The sequence below is a fragment of the Catharus ustulatus genome, chromosome 22 (assembly GCF_009819885.2).
Source record: "Catharus ustulatus isolate bCatUst1 chromosome 22, bCatUst1.pri.v2, whole genome shotgun sequence".
Lineage (NCBI taxonomy): Eukaryota > Metazoa > Chordata > Aves > Passeriformes > Turdidae > Catharus > Catharus ustulatus.
The window spans coordinates 998,890-1,013,552 of record NC_046242.1 but is presented as its reverse complement, the minus strand read 5'-3'; the positions used below and the strand labels follow the sequence as shown (position 1 = coordinate 1,013,552).

Sequence of the window (14,663 nt, the reverse complement as noted above, 5' to 3'; positions counted from 1 at the left end):
GCACAAGCCATCAGAAAAGTAAATTCGCCCACAGATAGACGGCTGATAAACAACTACAAATTCAGGCCAGCATCCTTCAAGTTTAACTGCACATCACTGCAGAAGACAAGACAGATCAGCTTTTGGACAGCCCTTGGAATATGTAAAGTGCTGTGTAAGTATTATTATTACCACCAGGCTGCTGAGGAAGTCTCCTAGATTTACCATCTGGGAAAAATAACTGATTTAAACAGTCAGTGTGAGAAAGTCACAAGAGCAGTTAAGTTTTTCCAAGTACCCTCCCCATCAGTCACAGATGATGGAAAATAGCAACTCTCCTTTTCTCACTTCACCTGAGTTCCCAGGGAGGATGAAGGACCCAAACCTGCAGCACTTCAGAGGACCAGGTTGGTACAGATCCTCCTCCTCCTGCCCAGCTGGCTCAGGGCACTGTGCCAGGAGGATCCAGCAGCACTGCAGGCACATTTCCCTGCACAAACCACAGTGAGCATCACACCCCACTGCCCCCTCCTCTGCCTGGTGCTCAGTTCAAACTGGAGGATTTGTTCTGCATTAATATTTCAGCAGCACTCTGAGCAAGGGAAGGGATTCCTGCCCTGTGGCTGCCAGCACCAACAGCCAGCCCTGCCTGGGTTCACAGGGGTCAGGAGAGCACGAGGAGCAGCACACAGACCAGCTTCACCCAGCTGAGACAGAAACAGGGAATGGTTTGGCTTGGAAGGGACCTTGAAGATCTCATTCTGCTCCCTGCCATGGGCAGGGACACCTCCCACTGTCCCAGGTGGCTCCAAATCCTGTCAGACCTGGCCTTGGACACTGCCAGGGACAGGGAGCCACAGCTTCCCCAGGCTGTGCCAGGGCCTCCCACCCTCACAGGGAAGAATTTCTTCCTAAAGATGCTTCTCCCAGCCCACACTGCTCAAAACAAGTGTCCAGCTCATGGAGATAAGCACAGCTCCAGTGCTGCTGACACCTGCACCCCTTCACTCACACCCTGTGTGCAAACCAACCCCAGCTACTCTAATTCTTTCATTTTCAGAGCCCTGCCCTGATCCCCAAAGGCCAAGGCAAAACTGCAAAGCTGCCCTGGCCTGTTTGCACAGCTCTAGCCCAGTTTGATTCACACCATGTAAACAGAGGTCAGAAGTGAGCCTCCAGCCCCAAAAGATGCATTATCTCAGCCTGCACCTTCTGTACCTTTTACACAGCAAGTTTTTAGGTCAAGGAACAGTACATAAACCTCTCCACTTAAACACAAAGAAATGGGAAACACGACCTGCGAGTCAACCAAGCACAAAACCGACTTCCCCCCAGGAACCCCTATCCTAATTATTGATGAACACAGGGCAGATCTGGCATTACAGAGGTTTTCAGTCACCCCCCTCAGCCCTTCTGAGAGTGGGAATAACCAGCATTTTTCAGTGCTTGTGTACTCCAGAAACAGGACTGCAAAGTGCCAGGGATGCAGCTGCTGATGGCAGCAAGGTGTTCCAGCCTGGCTGGGACAGACCCCACAGCCCAAGGGACTCTCAGGGAGGCAGAGCACAAAGGTGGAAGTGCTTTTGTCCCTCCTTTTGCTTTTGCCATCCTGAATCTCTGCAACTCTTCTTTTTGACAGGATGGGCAGTTCTCTCTTCTGATTGTTTTCTAAAAGTACAGGAGGGAGAGGCAGAGAGCTTCAAACCACCCAAAAATGGTAGAATTTGTGTTACACTTAAACAAACCTCTGGCTCCAGCTGCCTGGAACTCAGAATCAGGATCTGCTCTGTATAATCGGACAATGCCTGATTTTTGTTCCTTCTCTTTTGTTTTCCTTTTCAGAGGTTTATTTTTGAAAGAGGACTGTGTAGCAGGGCCTCTTCCATTTCGGGGAAAGTAAACAGAACCCTTTGCAGGGAGGATCAGGGATGGAGGAACAAAGCCAGCTAGACTAAACTGTATGAAGGTGAATTTATTTGTCATCATCTGGTCTCTCCCAGCACTGTGACTTTGATCAAGGTCGAGGCAAGGTGCTGCACACAGCAGCTCACCCCCTGAACAGCCTGCAGTCACAGCAGCAAGAGGAAAGCCACACTATTAGTCCCAGATTTTGGACAGAGACCTGAATACGACCAAAATAACCCAGCAAATCAGTGCCACGTCCACAGAGCTGAACTCCTAAACCCAGCACAGGCAGAACTCCATCCCTCCCTTTATCCTGGGCTCATCTGACAGCTCAGAACATCATCCTCCCCCAGGAGCAGCCTAGCTGAGCTCAGCTCAGCCTGCAGCAGTGCCCAGCCCTGAAGGAGCCTTCCCAGGGCAGAAAGGCACCAGGCACACACACAGCCCACCAGGGCAGTTCTAGCACAAACACCCAAGTGCAAAGAGACCTCAGGCACAAAGGATTTGGTGGGATCCCTCCAGGACTCATTTGGGACAGTTAAGGGGTGTGTGCTGCTTCCAAGGCCAAGGTCTCTACAAGAATTTGTGTTATACCAAGACTAATCCCTGGGTACAGACTTGCTCTTAAACAAACAGCAGAGGGAACTCCTAAAACCAGAGCTGGGAAAACTCAGGGAAGTCTCCTCAGTGAGAGGAGTGGACCCAGCCAGAGCTGGGTTTGCCCAGAGCATTCAGGAATAGGAAATTAAAGGGGCAGGAGAGAGGCCAACCACTTCTTCAGCCCAGTGGGGAAAAAAAGGCAAACATGATAAATATTGAAGCTCCTGCATATTAGGAAATACTTGGCAAAACCTGTGAAGCCTGAAGGGGGTGTTCAAGAGAAGTGTATTTGGTGTTATGGGAAAGTTAATGAGATGCTGTAACCATATCATATGTGGAAAACTAGGTGAGGCCCCTGTGGGCCATTATATACTGCAGGAAACTTTATGGACACTATAATGCATTATTTTTAATGATTCCCTTGCCTGCTTCAGGCCCTGGACAGCAAGAAGAGCTTGCCTGGCTTCCTGGTGCTGTTGTAGCAATGACACCCTGCTTGTTGCTGCTTTTCTGAGTTACTTTAATGAGAAATAATTGGGTTACTTTCAGAGACTCCACAAAGCCCAGGCACAATGAACCAACACAGAGGAAGTTGCTGCTGTGTCTCAGTCTCTTCACACCCTCTGCCTTCCCCAGGGTTGCCTCTCCTGCTCAACCACTTATCCACAAATGTGCCCACAAAAACACTGGCACTCGTGCAAGTTCAGGTTTGCACTGTCATCATCCATCTCCAGGGAGAGCCAGGCCATGGAAATAACCAGCTGCAACATCACAACGATTGCCCCTGCAGGAGATGTATATAATGAAAATTGAAAGCTGCAGGATGAACTTCTTACATACTTGTCCTTTTGGTTTATTCATCAGAAATAATTATCTGCGCTCGCATTCACAGGAGCACATACTTTATGATGTACATCAAAATTTAATGGATTTTTAATAATACTGTAACTACAGCAGAAGCACAAAAAAAGACAGCCATTAAACCATATGTGCTGTGTTGGTGGGTAAGTGGTGTTGAGCAAACATCAACAACACGGAACCACAGTTTAGCATCAACAACGGGAAAAGGGAACTGCTCCTTCCAGGATCTGAAAATGGAGCGAGCTCTGAGCTGGGTGTTTAGCTTAAAGGCTCCTCAGCAACAGAAACAAATGAGCAATCCCAGTTCCTGTGTCTCAGGATCCTGCAGGTGGTACCCTTAGCTTTTGACAAGCACCCAAACACCCCAAAACTCAGTTTCTCCACCTCTGCAGCGAGACAAGAAACACAAGCACTCCCCATGACGGCAGCATGGGAACATGCTGGTGCCAATTAAAGTACTCCCAGGATTTCACAAATCTATTGATGTTATTCCATAAGCATCAGCAGAAATTGTTGCTCCAGCAGGAGAGACTGACACTCCAAACACTCTCCTCAGCAGCCAGGCTGAGCTCACGAGTCGCTGCGAAGCCTCTCCGTGTCACCAGCACTTGGACAGGCATCTATTTATAGCCTAAGAAATTATATACGTGGTGTCCCCACCAACAGTGACACATCTTCATTCAGCCATGAGTCACCTATTCACAAGCACGTTTCCAAAAATAAATCCTATTTACCAGAATTAAATTCCAAGCGTTCGGGGAGAAATTGCCTCCTTAAAAAAAAAACAAAAAACAGGCATGTTAGAAAAGCAAACAAGAGCAAAGAGGCACTGGAGCCCTGAGCCTGCAGGTCCCCATGTTCCACTCTGAGGCTGGAAATGTTTAAGATCCAACAATGAAGATCTCGTGTGCTGTCATTACAAAGCCCTGCCAAGGTCACCAGAGCGCTGCCGTCCAAACGGAATATCCAGAATATTCTTGGCGCCGCACGCTTTGCAGAAATAGTGAGGATATTGCAGTTATTAGAGAGAACAGACAGAGAGAGAGAGCCAAGTAATCCCAGAAAATGTAGTGTTAAATAGAGGGTTCAAACCACAAAGCTGTTGATGGGGAATGTTAAAAACGTCAGCGTGGCTGAAAGACATTTGCCAGGGGTGGGAGTCAAGTAGTGAGCTACTGTTCGGCAGATGCAATAAAAATCCTGAGGGTACTTGGGTAATGGGACCAACAGTACAGTTGTTGATACAAATTATATCCAGAAAGCAGAGAAATAAATGGCTAAATAAATAAATAATGCAAAAATGGAACAAGTTCAAACTTCTTTTATAGTAATAGTCTCCAGTTGAGCATAATCACCAAAGCTATAGTGATAAGATTGCCAAAACTAGACAAACATCTGTGAGATGAATTCATCTCAGAGGGGAAGCCAACAGCTTGTTATCATTAAAGAGGCAATGCTCTCTCTGCGTTTGAACTGCAGGCGCCTTGTTACTGCGTTTGCCGAGGCAATTGCACCAGATGTTGGCAGCTTTCTTCAGATGGATGACAAGCACCTGCTGCTGGGGAAATTAAATGCTCGTCGGCCTGCTCTCCTTCAGGGGAGGGTGGGCCAGCAGGGGAAGGGGGAGTGGTGCCGGCTGACCCTCAGAAATAAACCTATTTATGCAAAGTGACAGTAAGTGCCGGTTTGCCAGGCGGTGAAACCGAGTGGAAATGCGTTGGATCTCTTCCATTGCCCCCGGTGAAATCTGCTCCCACCCTCCCAGCGCTGACAATTAACATGGCACGGATCTGAACTCGCTCAGGCACTCGGCAGAGTGAGAGATCCAACACGGGCACCTTCACCTGCAGAGCCACTGCTCACAGGGACCTGCCCTGCCACGGGACAGCCAGCGGGGTCTGGGCACCCCTGTACCCAACACATGGGGTATGGACACCCCTGTACCCAAAATATGGGGTATGGACACCCCTGTACCCAACACACGGGGTATGGACACCCCTGTACCCAAAATATGGGGTCTGGGCACCTCTGTACCCAACACACGGGGTATGGACACCCCTGTACCCAAAATATGGGGTATGGACACCCCTGTACCCAAAATATGGGGTATGGACACCTCTGTACCCAAAATATGGGGTATGGACACCTCTGTACCCAACACACGGGGTATGGGCACCCCTGTACCCAAAACACAGAGTATGGACACCCCTGTGCCCAAAATATGGGGTATGGACACCCCTGTACCCAACACATGGGGTATGGGCACCCCTGTACCCAAAACAAGGGGTATGGACACCCCTGTGCCCAAAATATGGGGTCTGGGCACCTCTGTACCCAACACATGGGGTATGGGCACCCCTGTGCCCAAAATATGGGGTATGGGCACCCCTGTACCCAAACCACAGAGTATGGACATTCCTGTACCCAAAACACAGGGTATGGACACCCCTGTGCCCAAAATATGGGGTATGGACACCCCTGTACCCAAAATATGGGGTATGGGCACCCCTGTGGCCAAAAACAAGGGGTATGGGTATCCCCTGTACCCAACACACAGGGTATGGACACCCCTGTGCCTAAAACACAGTGTATGGACACCCCTGTACCCAAAACACGGGGTATGGACACCCCTGTACCCAAAAACAAGGGTCTGGGCACCCCCAGTTCCCATAACTCAGAGTCTGGACACCCCCAGTTCCCATAACTCAGACTCTGGGCACCCCCAGTTCCCATAACTCAGAGTCTGGACACCCCAGTTCCCCTCAAACTCCCAGCCTGAGCTGACAGCCCCCCAGGTCAGGTACCACATCCTGCCAGCCAGCAGCAGGATAAATGGATGCTCCAGGTGGGATCCTGCCCGTGCTCCTGTTTGCTGGAATTTAAGATCAGCCTCCAGGGACATGAGTGGAAACATCCCCCCTTTCCCCACCACACACACGGCAGGTGCTCACCTGGAGCAGCAGCAAATGGAACCAGCACTAAATGGTTAAATAAAATGGGTTTTGAACTTTTTTAAAAAGAAAACACAGAACAGCTTCTTCCCTGACAGAGTTGCGAGTGCTTTCCTCTTTCTGGGAAAGAAAAACTACAACATGCTAACTCCCCTTGGACCTGCAATCATTTCTTTATGAATATCCAGATTTCCATGGTGGTGACCCCACAGCATAGAGACTCATCCTGTGCCACACAGAACCATCCCAAGAGCCCTGTACATGTGAACATGAGTGTGAACATGTGTGTGAAATGTGTGTGAACATGAGGGTGAAATTTGTGTGAACACCCCTGCTCACCCCAAACCCCTCGTGGTGTCCCCAGCACAGACACCACTTGTTTGATCTAAACTGGCCACATGCATTTTGGGTACCCTCCAGATTAAGAGGCAGGTAATCCTCATTCTGCTTAGATTATCTTAACTGGCTCTTCCTTTGAGCTACTTTGCCCTTGTCCCCGTTTCTGCAGCTGTGTTTATAAATACATTTACTGTACCACACTCTCCCTCTCTGGGCTGGCAGGTAGCACCAGGACTGGTAATTATTGATGTGATTCATGCTTGGCCACCACTCCATTTCTACCCAAACATGTGCAGGCACTTTTCCCCCCAGTAAATTAATATATTAAGTGTTCCTAATAGAGACATGTGTATGATGGATATCAAATGAATTTCATATTCTACCCCTGCAGAATTAAGTTTGATTAGACTGGTCTCACCTTGATATTCTGTGTGAGCAAAACTCAGGTATTTCACCTCCAGGACTGATCAGTATGGCCATTATTTCAATGTGCAACAAACATTATTACACCTGCTCTCAGTAACGTGGAACAATTCTACCAAGCTCCTCCTGGCCACTTTTAAAACCTTTCTTTTGTGGCCCAGACTCAGCAGAATTTAAAACCCACTCAGTGCTGGGGTACCCATGATGTGGGGTGAAGGCACTGACCCAATGCTGATTCTGCAATTAATTATGATTTAATCAGCTCCCTCCTCAAATCTGCGAGCAGCAAGGAGGGTGCAGGTTTCACTCACACCACTCCAGGTTTAAATCACTGCTGATTCATCAATCCATCTCTTTGTTCATTAGAGAACCAGTACTAGAACAGGGGTTTTCCATGCAGCAGGGCCCTGCAGGGATGGCAGGAGCAGCACCCACACCCATCAATAACTCCTGAGTGTCCAGGAGGCTCCACAGGTGCCACAGTGGAATCTGATGCAATTTCCCAGCAGATATTGAAAATGTCCATCAGATGTTTTACCTGGTTCCAGTGCTGGGGATTAACACCCCCATCTCCTGCTCCCAGCCCAGCAGATCCAAGGGGCTCAGAGATGCCACCACAGCCCTGTAAAATCATCTCCTTCCAGGGAAATTCTGCATCCACAGCCACTCACCAGGGCTCAATCCAGGAATGCTCCAGGGCCAATGTAAAGATGTTACCAAACAGGATTAACTCAATTTGTCAGGGATTTTATACAGCCTATTGCATCTGTATGAAATAAAAGTGGGGGTGAAAACCAAAAGTGACTTCCTTGGGGTCTCAGAAAGGAAATTTCCACGGGTTTGGCTCAGTTGTAAAACTGACACAAAGACACACAAAAAAAAAAAATTCCCACGCACGTTGGAGGAGGAAACCTGAGTATTTTCATGTAACTTTTCTGTCCCCAAACACAGCCCCTGAATAATGATTGATTTCACTCATCTCCCACAGGCTCCGCAGCACCTCATCAACCAGAGGAGAAAAGGAAATAAAACTGTACTCCCAACTTCTGCTGGGCTCTGATACCGCCTTCGTGCCCACAAATCCCGCCTTAACATTTCCTCTTTTCATAAAACCCAGGTAGAAACCAACATCTAATTTATAACAAAACCACTTCCACAAAGCATGTGGCTTATTACAGACCACCTCAAAACTGACTTCCTGTGTACAGCCTCTCGCTGGCAGCATGAAAACAGTGGCTGCTTTTTAAGACATGATCAAGTTTCTCAGTTTGTTTAAAAAAAAAAAAAAAAGAGAGAAAAGCATGCGTGGGAGGGAGAAGAAATAATAAAAAGTGCTTCAGGCCATGAGGGACCCCTATATCCCAGATCCTTCGTCACATGCCAAAGCCGAAATTTAAAGGAACATTCATTATACTTTGGCACAGCATGGATGTGGCATGGAAATAAGGAAATGTGGAAGCAGTGGAATTTTAAAGCACAGGGCAGAGGCAGCAGTGTGGAGGAGGCTCCTGCAACAGAACAGCCATAAAAACTCTGCTTTTCCTCCCCAACTTATCAGGAGCTGCAAACAATGACGTGTTTGTTTACTGCTGGCTCTGTTTTAAGGAGATGAGGCGATCCAAACGAAGCAACTTCTGCCAAGGTGTGTGCAGAAAACTCAGGAACAAGGACAGGGGGCTCTGAGCTGCCCCATAGCAGGGCTAGAGCTGGGAGATAAAACTCAGGAACAAGGACAGGAGCTCTGAGCTGCTCCATAGCAGGTCTAGAGCTGGGAGATAAAACTCAGGAACAAGGACAGGAGAGCTCTGAGCTGCCCCACAGCAGGGCTAGAGCTGGGAGATAAAACTCAGGAACAAGGACAGGGGGCTCTGAGCTGCTCCATAGCAGGGCTAGAACTGGGAGATAAAACTGAGGAACAAGGACAGGGGCTCTGAGCTGCCCCACAGCAGGTCCAGAGCTGGGAGATGCTCTGGAAGGGAACACTGAGGGCAGCAAGGTAAAAAAAAACCCCATCACAAAAGTTTTGGGAACTCTGGCTATTACAGACCACAGTGTAAATAAGAACCCAAATTTGTCCCTTCATTTCATAAAACAAAACCAATTCCCAAGTAAAGAACTGGGAAACACAGTGCTGAAAAATGTGAAAGGCTAGCAATGTGTCAAACCCAAAAATGACTTTTCTGCAGAGCAAATGCTGTGAGGACAGCCCATGCATGTCTCCACTGACCGTTAAATCTGCATCTCAGCGTCCAGCTGAGGGGACAATACAGCCCAAACCCTGCCAAGGCTAAATTAACCAAGCTCTCACTTCCATACAAGCAGAATTCCTTGCACCTCCCAGCTCTGGCCTTAGCCCCAGCTCCACACAGTTCCAAATCCCCCCAAAATGAACCCATGGTGAGAAAACCACCTTTTCTCATGCTAACAACTTTATTGTAAAAACATCTTCAGAGGCCATACTCGAGGTCTCAGGAAAAAGCAAACCAGGGAGTGCTTAATACCCCAGCAGTGCATTAACTCATTCACAGCCAGGCAGCCTGGCCAAACAAGGAGGAGCTTTCTCTCCTGTTTTCCTGATTTATATTTTCACAGCTGTCAGGGAGGAAGTGATTTATGTAAACCACACAATCAGGCTGAAATCCTGAGTGTGGATCCCACTCCTCCCCTCCTGCCACACTTCCACAGAGAAAGCACAGGGACCTCATCACAAAGGTTATTTTTTCAAAGGGTAAACTGGTTGTTGTTTGCACCAGGGCCCATGGTATAATGCAGGGCATGGTACAACCAAAGCAGGAAATTCTCATTCTCACGTTTTGCTGCTCACAGCTTCCAGCACCATGGAGGTGTGTCTGGAGCCAGGACAGGTGTGACAAGGTACCAGAGTCAGGCTACAGAAGGGAGAGATGAGAAAACTGCATGTTTTCAGAAGCTCAGCAGTTTCACAGAAAAAAAACCCAACTCAGAATCCAGATATTATTATTATTCCACTGGTCTGTTCTGCATCTCACAGGAAATAACAAGTGACTGTACAAAACATTTCTAATCCACAGAGGTAATTCAGAAATCCTGTCTTGTCTCAAAAGTTTCAAATCTTAAAAGCCATTCCTGAGGAAACAGCATATTCCAAGTGAAGCTGAAACATGTCTATGACAGGTTTGAAGGACAGAAAACAAAATTAATGTATGCTGGTCTGGTCTAATTTCATCTGGAAATTTAAAATAAAAAAAACAAGTGCCAGAGCCCCCTTCCCAGAAAGTCACTTTAGGGTTAGTGTGAAAGGAAAACTGAAGAGCCAGTGCTCTCAGATTGAAAGTAAAACATCCAGCACTGAAACAGAAATATGGAAAAGTATTGTTTGTCCACACATCTTCAAACATCACCATTCTGGTTAAAAAAAAGGATAAATTTAAATTTGTGCTGTCCCCTACACAAGAAAACAGGATTTTCAACACCAGTCCCACATGGGCTGATGTAACAGCTCAGCACAACTGGAATATACTTTCACAGGACTCTGTTCCCACCCTGCTGGATGGCACAGTGGCCTTTTCATTCCAAGGCTGTTCCCACCACACTGCAGGGAGGTTTTTATTCAGAATTCATTTCCATAACTGGGCCTGAGGGCGTTATCAGAGCCCATTATTGATCAATTAACGCCCGCACGCCATCACTGGGATCCCTGAGCTCAGCAGCCCAGCAAGGGTTAAAATCCCCTGTCAAACAGCAAGTCCTGGCTCTGCACCAGAAGGGACATGGGAACCAGGGCAGCTGAGTTATAAAGGCCTTATTGTAGCAGCCCACTGGATTGGAAATGACTTGTAGGCCTAATGAAACAAAACTTTGGCAGTAAAACAGAATGAAAGGAATGAGACAATAAAAGAGAGGAACAAAGGGAGCAGAGTTGTTTCAGCTTAGGAAAATAAGCTCACTTTGTTGTTGGGAAAAGCCAAAGCCGATTAGGATAAACCAATGACTAGGCATAAGTCTTCCAAACTAATTAGGCAGTTGGCCATGTGAAGTGGGGCTGCAAGGTGTGAGCAGGGCTGGGCTGCTCCCACAGCAGCTCTGGAGCACACCTGGGCAGCACCTGCAGCTCCTGAGAGCTCCCCACGCCCAGAGCTTCCCCTGCTGCTCTCAGGGCTCCAGCTGAGGCTTCACCACCCTGTTACCTTTTATTTTAATTTTTAAAATGATGGCTGATGCCTTAAATGCTCCAACACGTCCCAGTCTCGGAGCTCCACCCTTCCTACAGCCAGACAGGTAGAAAAAGGCAGATGTGCAGCTCAGGAAAAGGCAGATGTGCAGCTCAGCAGAGCCATGAGGGGAGGGATGGAGGGATCCAGCCCCACTGAGCTCCCCCTGCATGTCCTCAGCTCTGACACTTCTCATTTAAATTCCTTTAAAGCCTGGTCTCAGCAGCTTTCACCCCCAGCACAAGGGCAGTGCTGCAGAGCCCAGACAGGGCAACATGGGCAGGGAACTCATTTTGTTTGTAAGAATGTTTGAAACATCTTTGACTGAAATAGGAGAGGATCCCACAAACAACTGCCTTAGACTGTCAGGATTGGGAGTAACACAATGGCTTTTTAAATTCTTCTGATTGCAAATGCTTATGGCTTACTTTGGCATTTTCCCAGCTTAGCCTTCCCATGTCCTCCATGGATTCTGCTCCCTTCCATGACTGGAAGGAGAATCTTTCCCCTCCTCAGCACCTCTCTGGGGAGCCCCCCAAGAACTGCAGGTGCACAGGAGCAGCCCCAGCAGCTCCAGGCAGTCCCAGGGCTGTGCAGGACACTGCTCTGTGCTCCCTCTGGGATGGTCTGGGCTTCCCTCAGCTCCTTTTCCCCAGCTTTCCTCCACAGCTTACAGCAGCCAAGGATGCCCACCTTCCCAAAAGGAAATCTGGGGCTCCTGGGCTTTTCCAGAGAGAAAAAATCATCACTGTGAGAAATCTTGCAAGCTAAGTTCCAGGAATTATCATCACCACATACTTTGGTACTGTATCATCAGGCACTTTCACTGCTGGGTTTACTAAAACTTTTCCTTTCCTTGGAGACAAAAGTTTCTGGCACTGACTTTTCAAAAAGCTGCAGTCACAAACTCAACACTTTACCCCTTTCCTGCCAATCCATTACAGGAGTGAGCCCACCTGTGAGCCCCACACCCTGAGTTCTGAGAGCTCCCCCAGCCACCAGAACAGCCTCCCCTGGCTGCACAGCTCCTCTCCACAGCAAGCACAGACAGGATTCACCAACTGCAGTGGTTGGTAAGCAATTTTTTCCACACCAATAAATAAGCTCAGCATTTCAAAGAGCAAATCACCTGAGATGCTCTTATCAAACACGGGCGGCTCCTCACACATTAATTGTGTAATGCAATTTGCTTTATTTTAAGGAAGCTCTGAGCAGAGGCAGAGCTGGCCAGTCCATCCCTGCAGGGAAATGTCCTGGCTGCAGAGCCAGGCTGTGTGCTGAGCACAGGTCCTGCAGGGCAGGGAAGGGGGATGGAGCAGGATTGATTCCTGAAAGTGCTGCAGCACCAGTCCTGGGTCACTGGAGCTGAGCACAGCACCCACAGCATGTTAACAGCTCTCCTAACTCAGCTCAACCCCCACTCCATTTCTAAGGGTCACTAACCAGCTGCTGACAAGCAGAGCCTTGAGGAGAATCACCTCAAAACACCAAAGTGTCCCAGCTGATGCCATGGGGAGAACCCCAACAGCTGCAGCAAGGCTGTCACAGCCACAAGGCACAGCCTCTGCTCCCAACAGCAGCAGCTCCACCAAGCTCCCAGCAGCTGGCACAGGACTGTGGAACAGGTCACCTGGAGGGACAGGACCAAGCCTTGCAAAGCCTGACTGCTGCAGGAGCTCAGCCTCAGTGGGACAGCCCCAGCAGTGCTGACAGGGCAACGGGCTCCTGCCTTCATCCCAACTTGTGCCGTTTTCAGCTCCTTAAATTTTTCAGCCAGCAAATTTAAGACACTTGGAAAAAAAACCACTTGATTTTCCCAAAGTACTGCCTTTGGGAAGGCAAACCTCTGCTAAGCTGTCTCAAGAATGGCAGAGCATGGAAGCAGAACCAAAGCATCCCGAATCCCCAGCCACTCCCGAGACACAGCCTGGCTGCTGCATTCTCAGGGACTGTAAAACTGCAAGCATGAAACTACCAGATGGTGAAATTAAGAAGACTATATTAAGACAACATCCAGACAATATGCAAAGCACTTATATTGAAACTATTATTAACTTGAAAAATACAGGTTAGTGGAGTTCTGCAATTAGAAGTAACTACAGAAGAACCATCCAAGAGCTCATGTAATCCTTTAATAAAAGGCTCAGCAGGCTGTAAACATCCTGCCGGAATCGAAGATTATTATTGAAAATAAAATGACTGGTTTGCAAAACAACTATCAATCCAGCACAGGAACCATTTATAAACTCGCCTCCTCAGCCCTCAACAAAATCCTGCCTGGCTCAGGCTTTTCAGGGCAGATAAAAGAAACATAAACTAAGTACAAGGAATGGGAGCTGCTCCGCTCTGGGACACCCTGCTGCGTCCTCACGCAATCTCACATCTCCAGCATCAACTGCTGCACTCCCAGGGACAGGCATGGAGCTGCTGGGCTGCAACCCAGGGAGCTGGAGCCCAAGGGGTGCTGTGGACAAGGGGCTGGCAGAAGGTGGTGCCACAAACATCATCCACGACACCCCTGAACAAGCATCCAGGGTCTGTGGGGATCCAGCAGCTCCATGGAGTCAGAGTCACCAAACTCCAGCCAAAGCCTGGGCAGGGGGGTTTGAGCTGGTACATCACACCAAAGACTGCTCAGGCAAGGCTCAGATCTCCTTCTCTGCATAAACTTGTTTGGTTTTGGGGTGTTGGTGAGGGGTACTTTTTGCTGTGAATTTTTTTTCTTTTTTTTTTTTTTCTTTTTTTTCTTTTATTTTTTCAGTGATGCCAGTATTCTACCCATACTTTCAGAAGGATTTTCCGGTAAGAAATTGAGTGGATATTCTAGTGACTTCCACATTACTCTTGCTTTTCACGTGGTTCCTTCAGGCATTTTCACAAATTAATGAGCTCTCCAATACGTCTATCTGCCCTTTTTGCCACTGGAATCGGGGCTAACAGAAGGCTGATTTTATGGAGAAGACAACTGTGTAATCATTCAGCTAAGGGTCAGATTCTTCCTGAACAGACACAGATTCACCTCCCAGTGATGCTTTTTTTCTTTGGTGGAAGTAAACAGTGTTGGCAATGTTGTACACACCAGCAACAAACAGAAAAGGAATCCCAGAGGCCTCAAGAAATGACATGGAAAGGCAAAAACTTGGCCCTCCTTTGAGCTCAGTCCTCAATGCACTTCTGTTTTTCAAAACACACTTTAAAGGGAAGAAAGAACAACTCTGTAGTGCTCACTTGGGCAGAACTTACCTTGCCAAACTGTTCAAAGTATTGCTTCACATCTTCCACTACTGTATTAGCCGATAATCCACCTACAAATATTTTCTTTGTTCTTGTGACCATCTGTAAGAAATTACAAGACAAGCATATGGTTTAACCAGATTATTTCAAACAATATGTGGAAAAAAGAAATATTCTTCAG

At 47.9% G+C, this 14,663-nt stretch overlaps 1 protein-coding gene across 10 annotated transcripts in view; it reads right to left on the bottom strand.

The window, feature by feature from the left end:
* Positions 1-14,663, bottom strand: part of MSI2 (musashi RNA binding protein 2) — a 199,003-nt gene that overhangs the window by 113,900 nt on the left and 70,440 nt on the right. For all 10 annotated transcript variants that reach the window (XM_033078599.2, XM_033078594.2, XM_033078596.2 and 7 more), the window contains one exon: positions 14,492-14,584. In XM_033078599.2, coding sequence (XP_032934490.1) covers positions 14,492-14,584 — 93 coding nt within the window. The remainder of the gene's footprint in view (positions 1-14,491; positions 14,585-14,663) is intronic.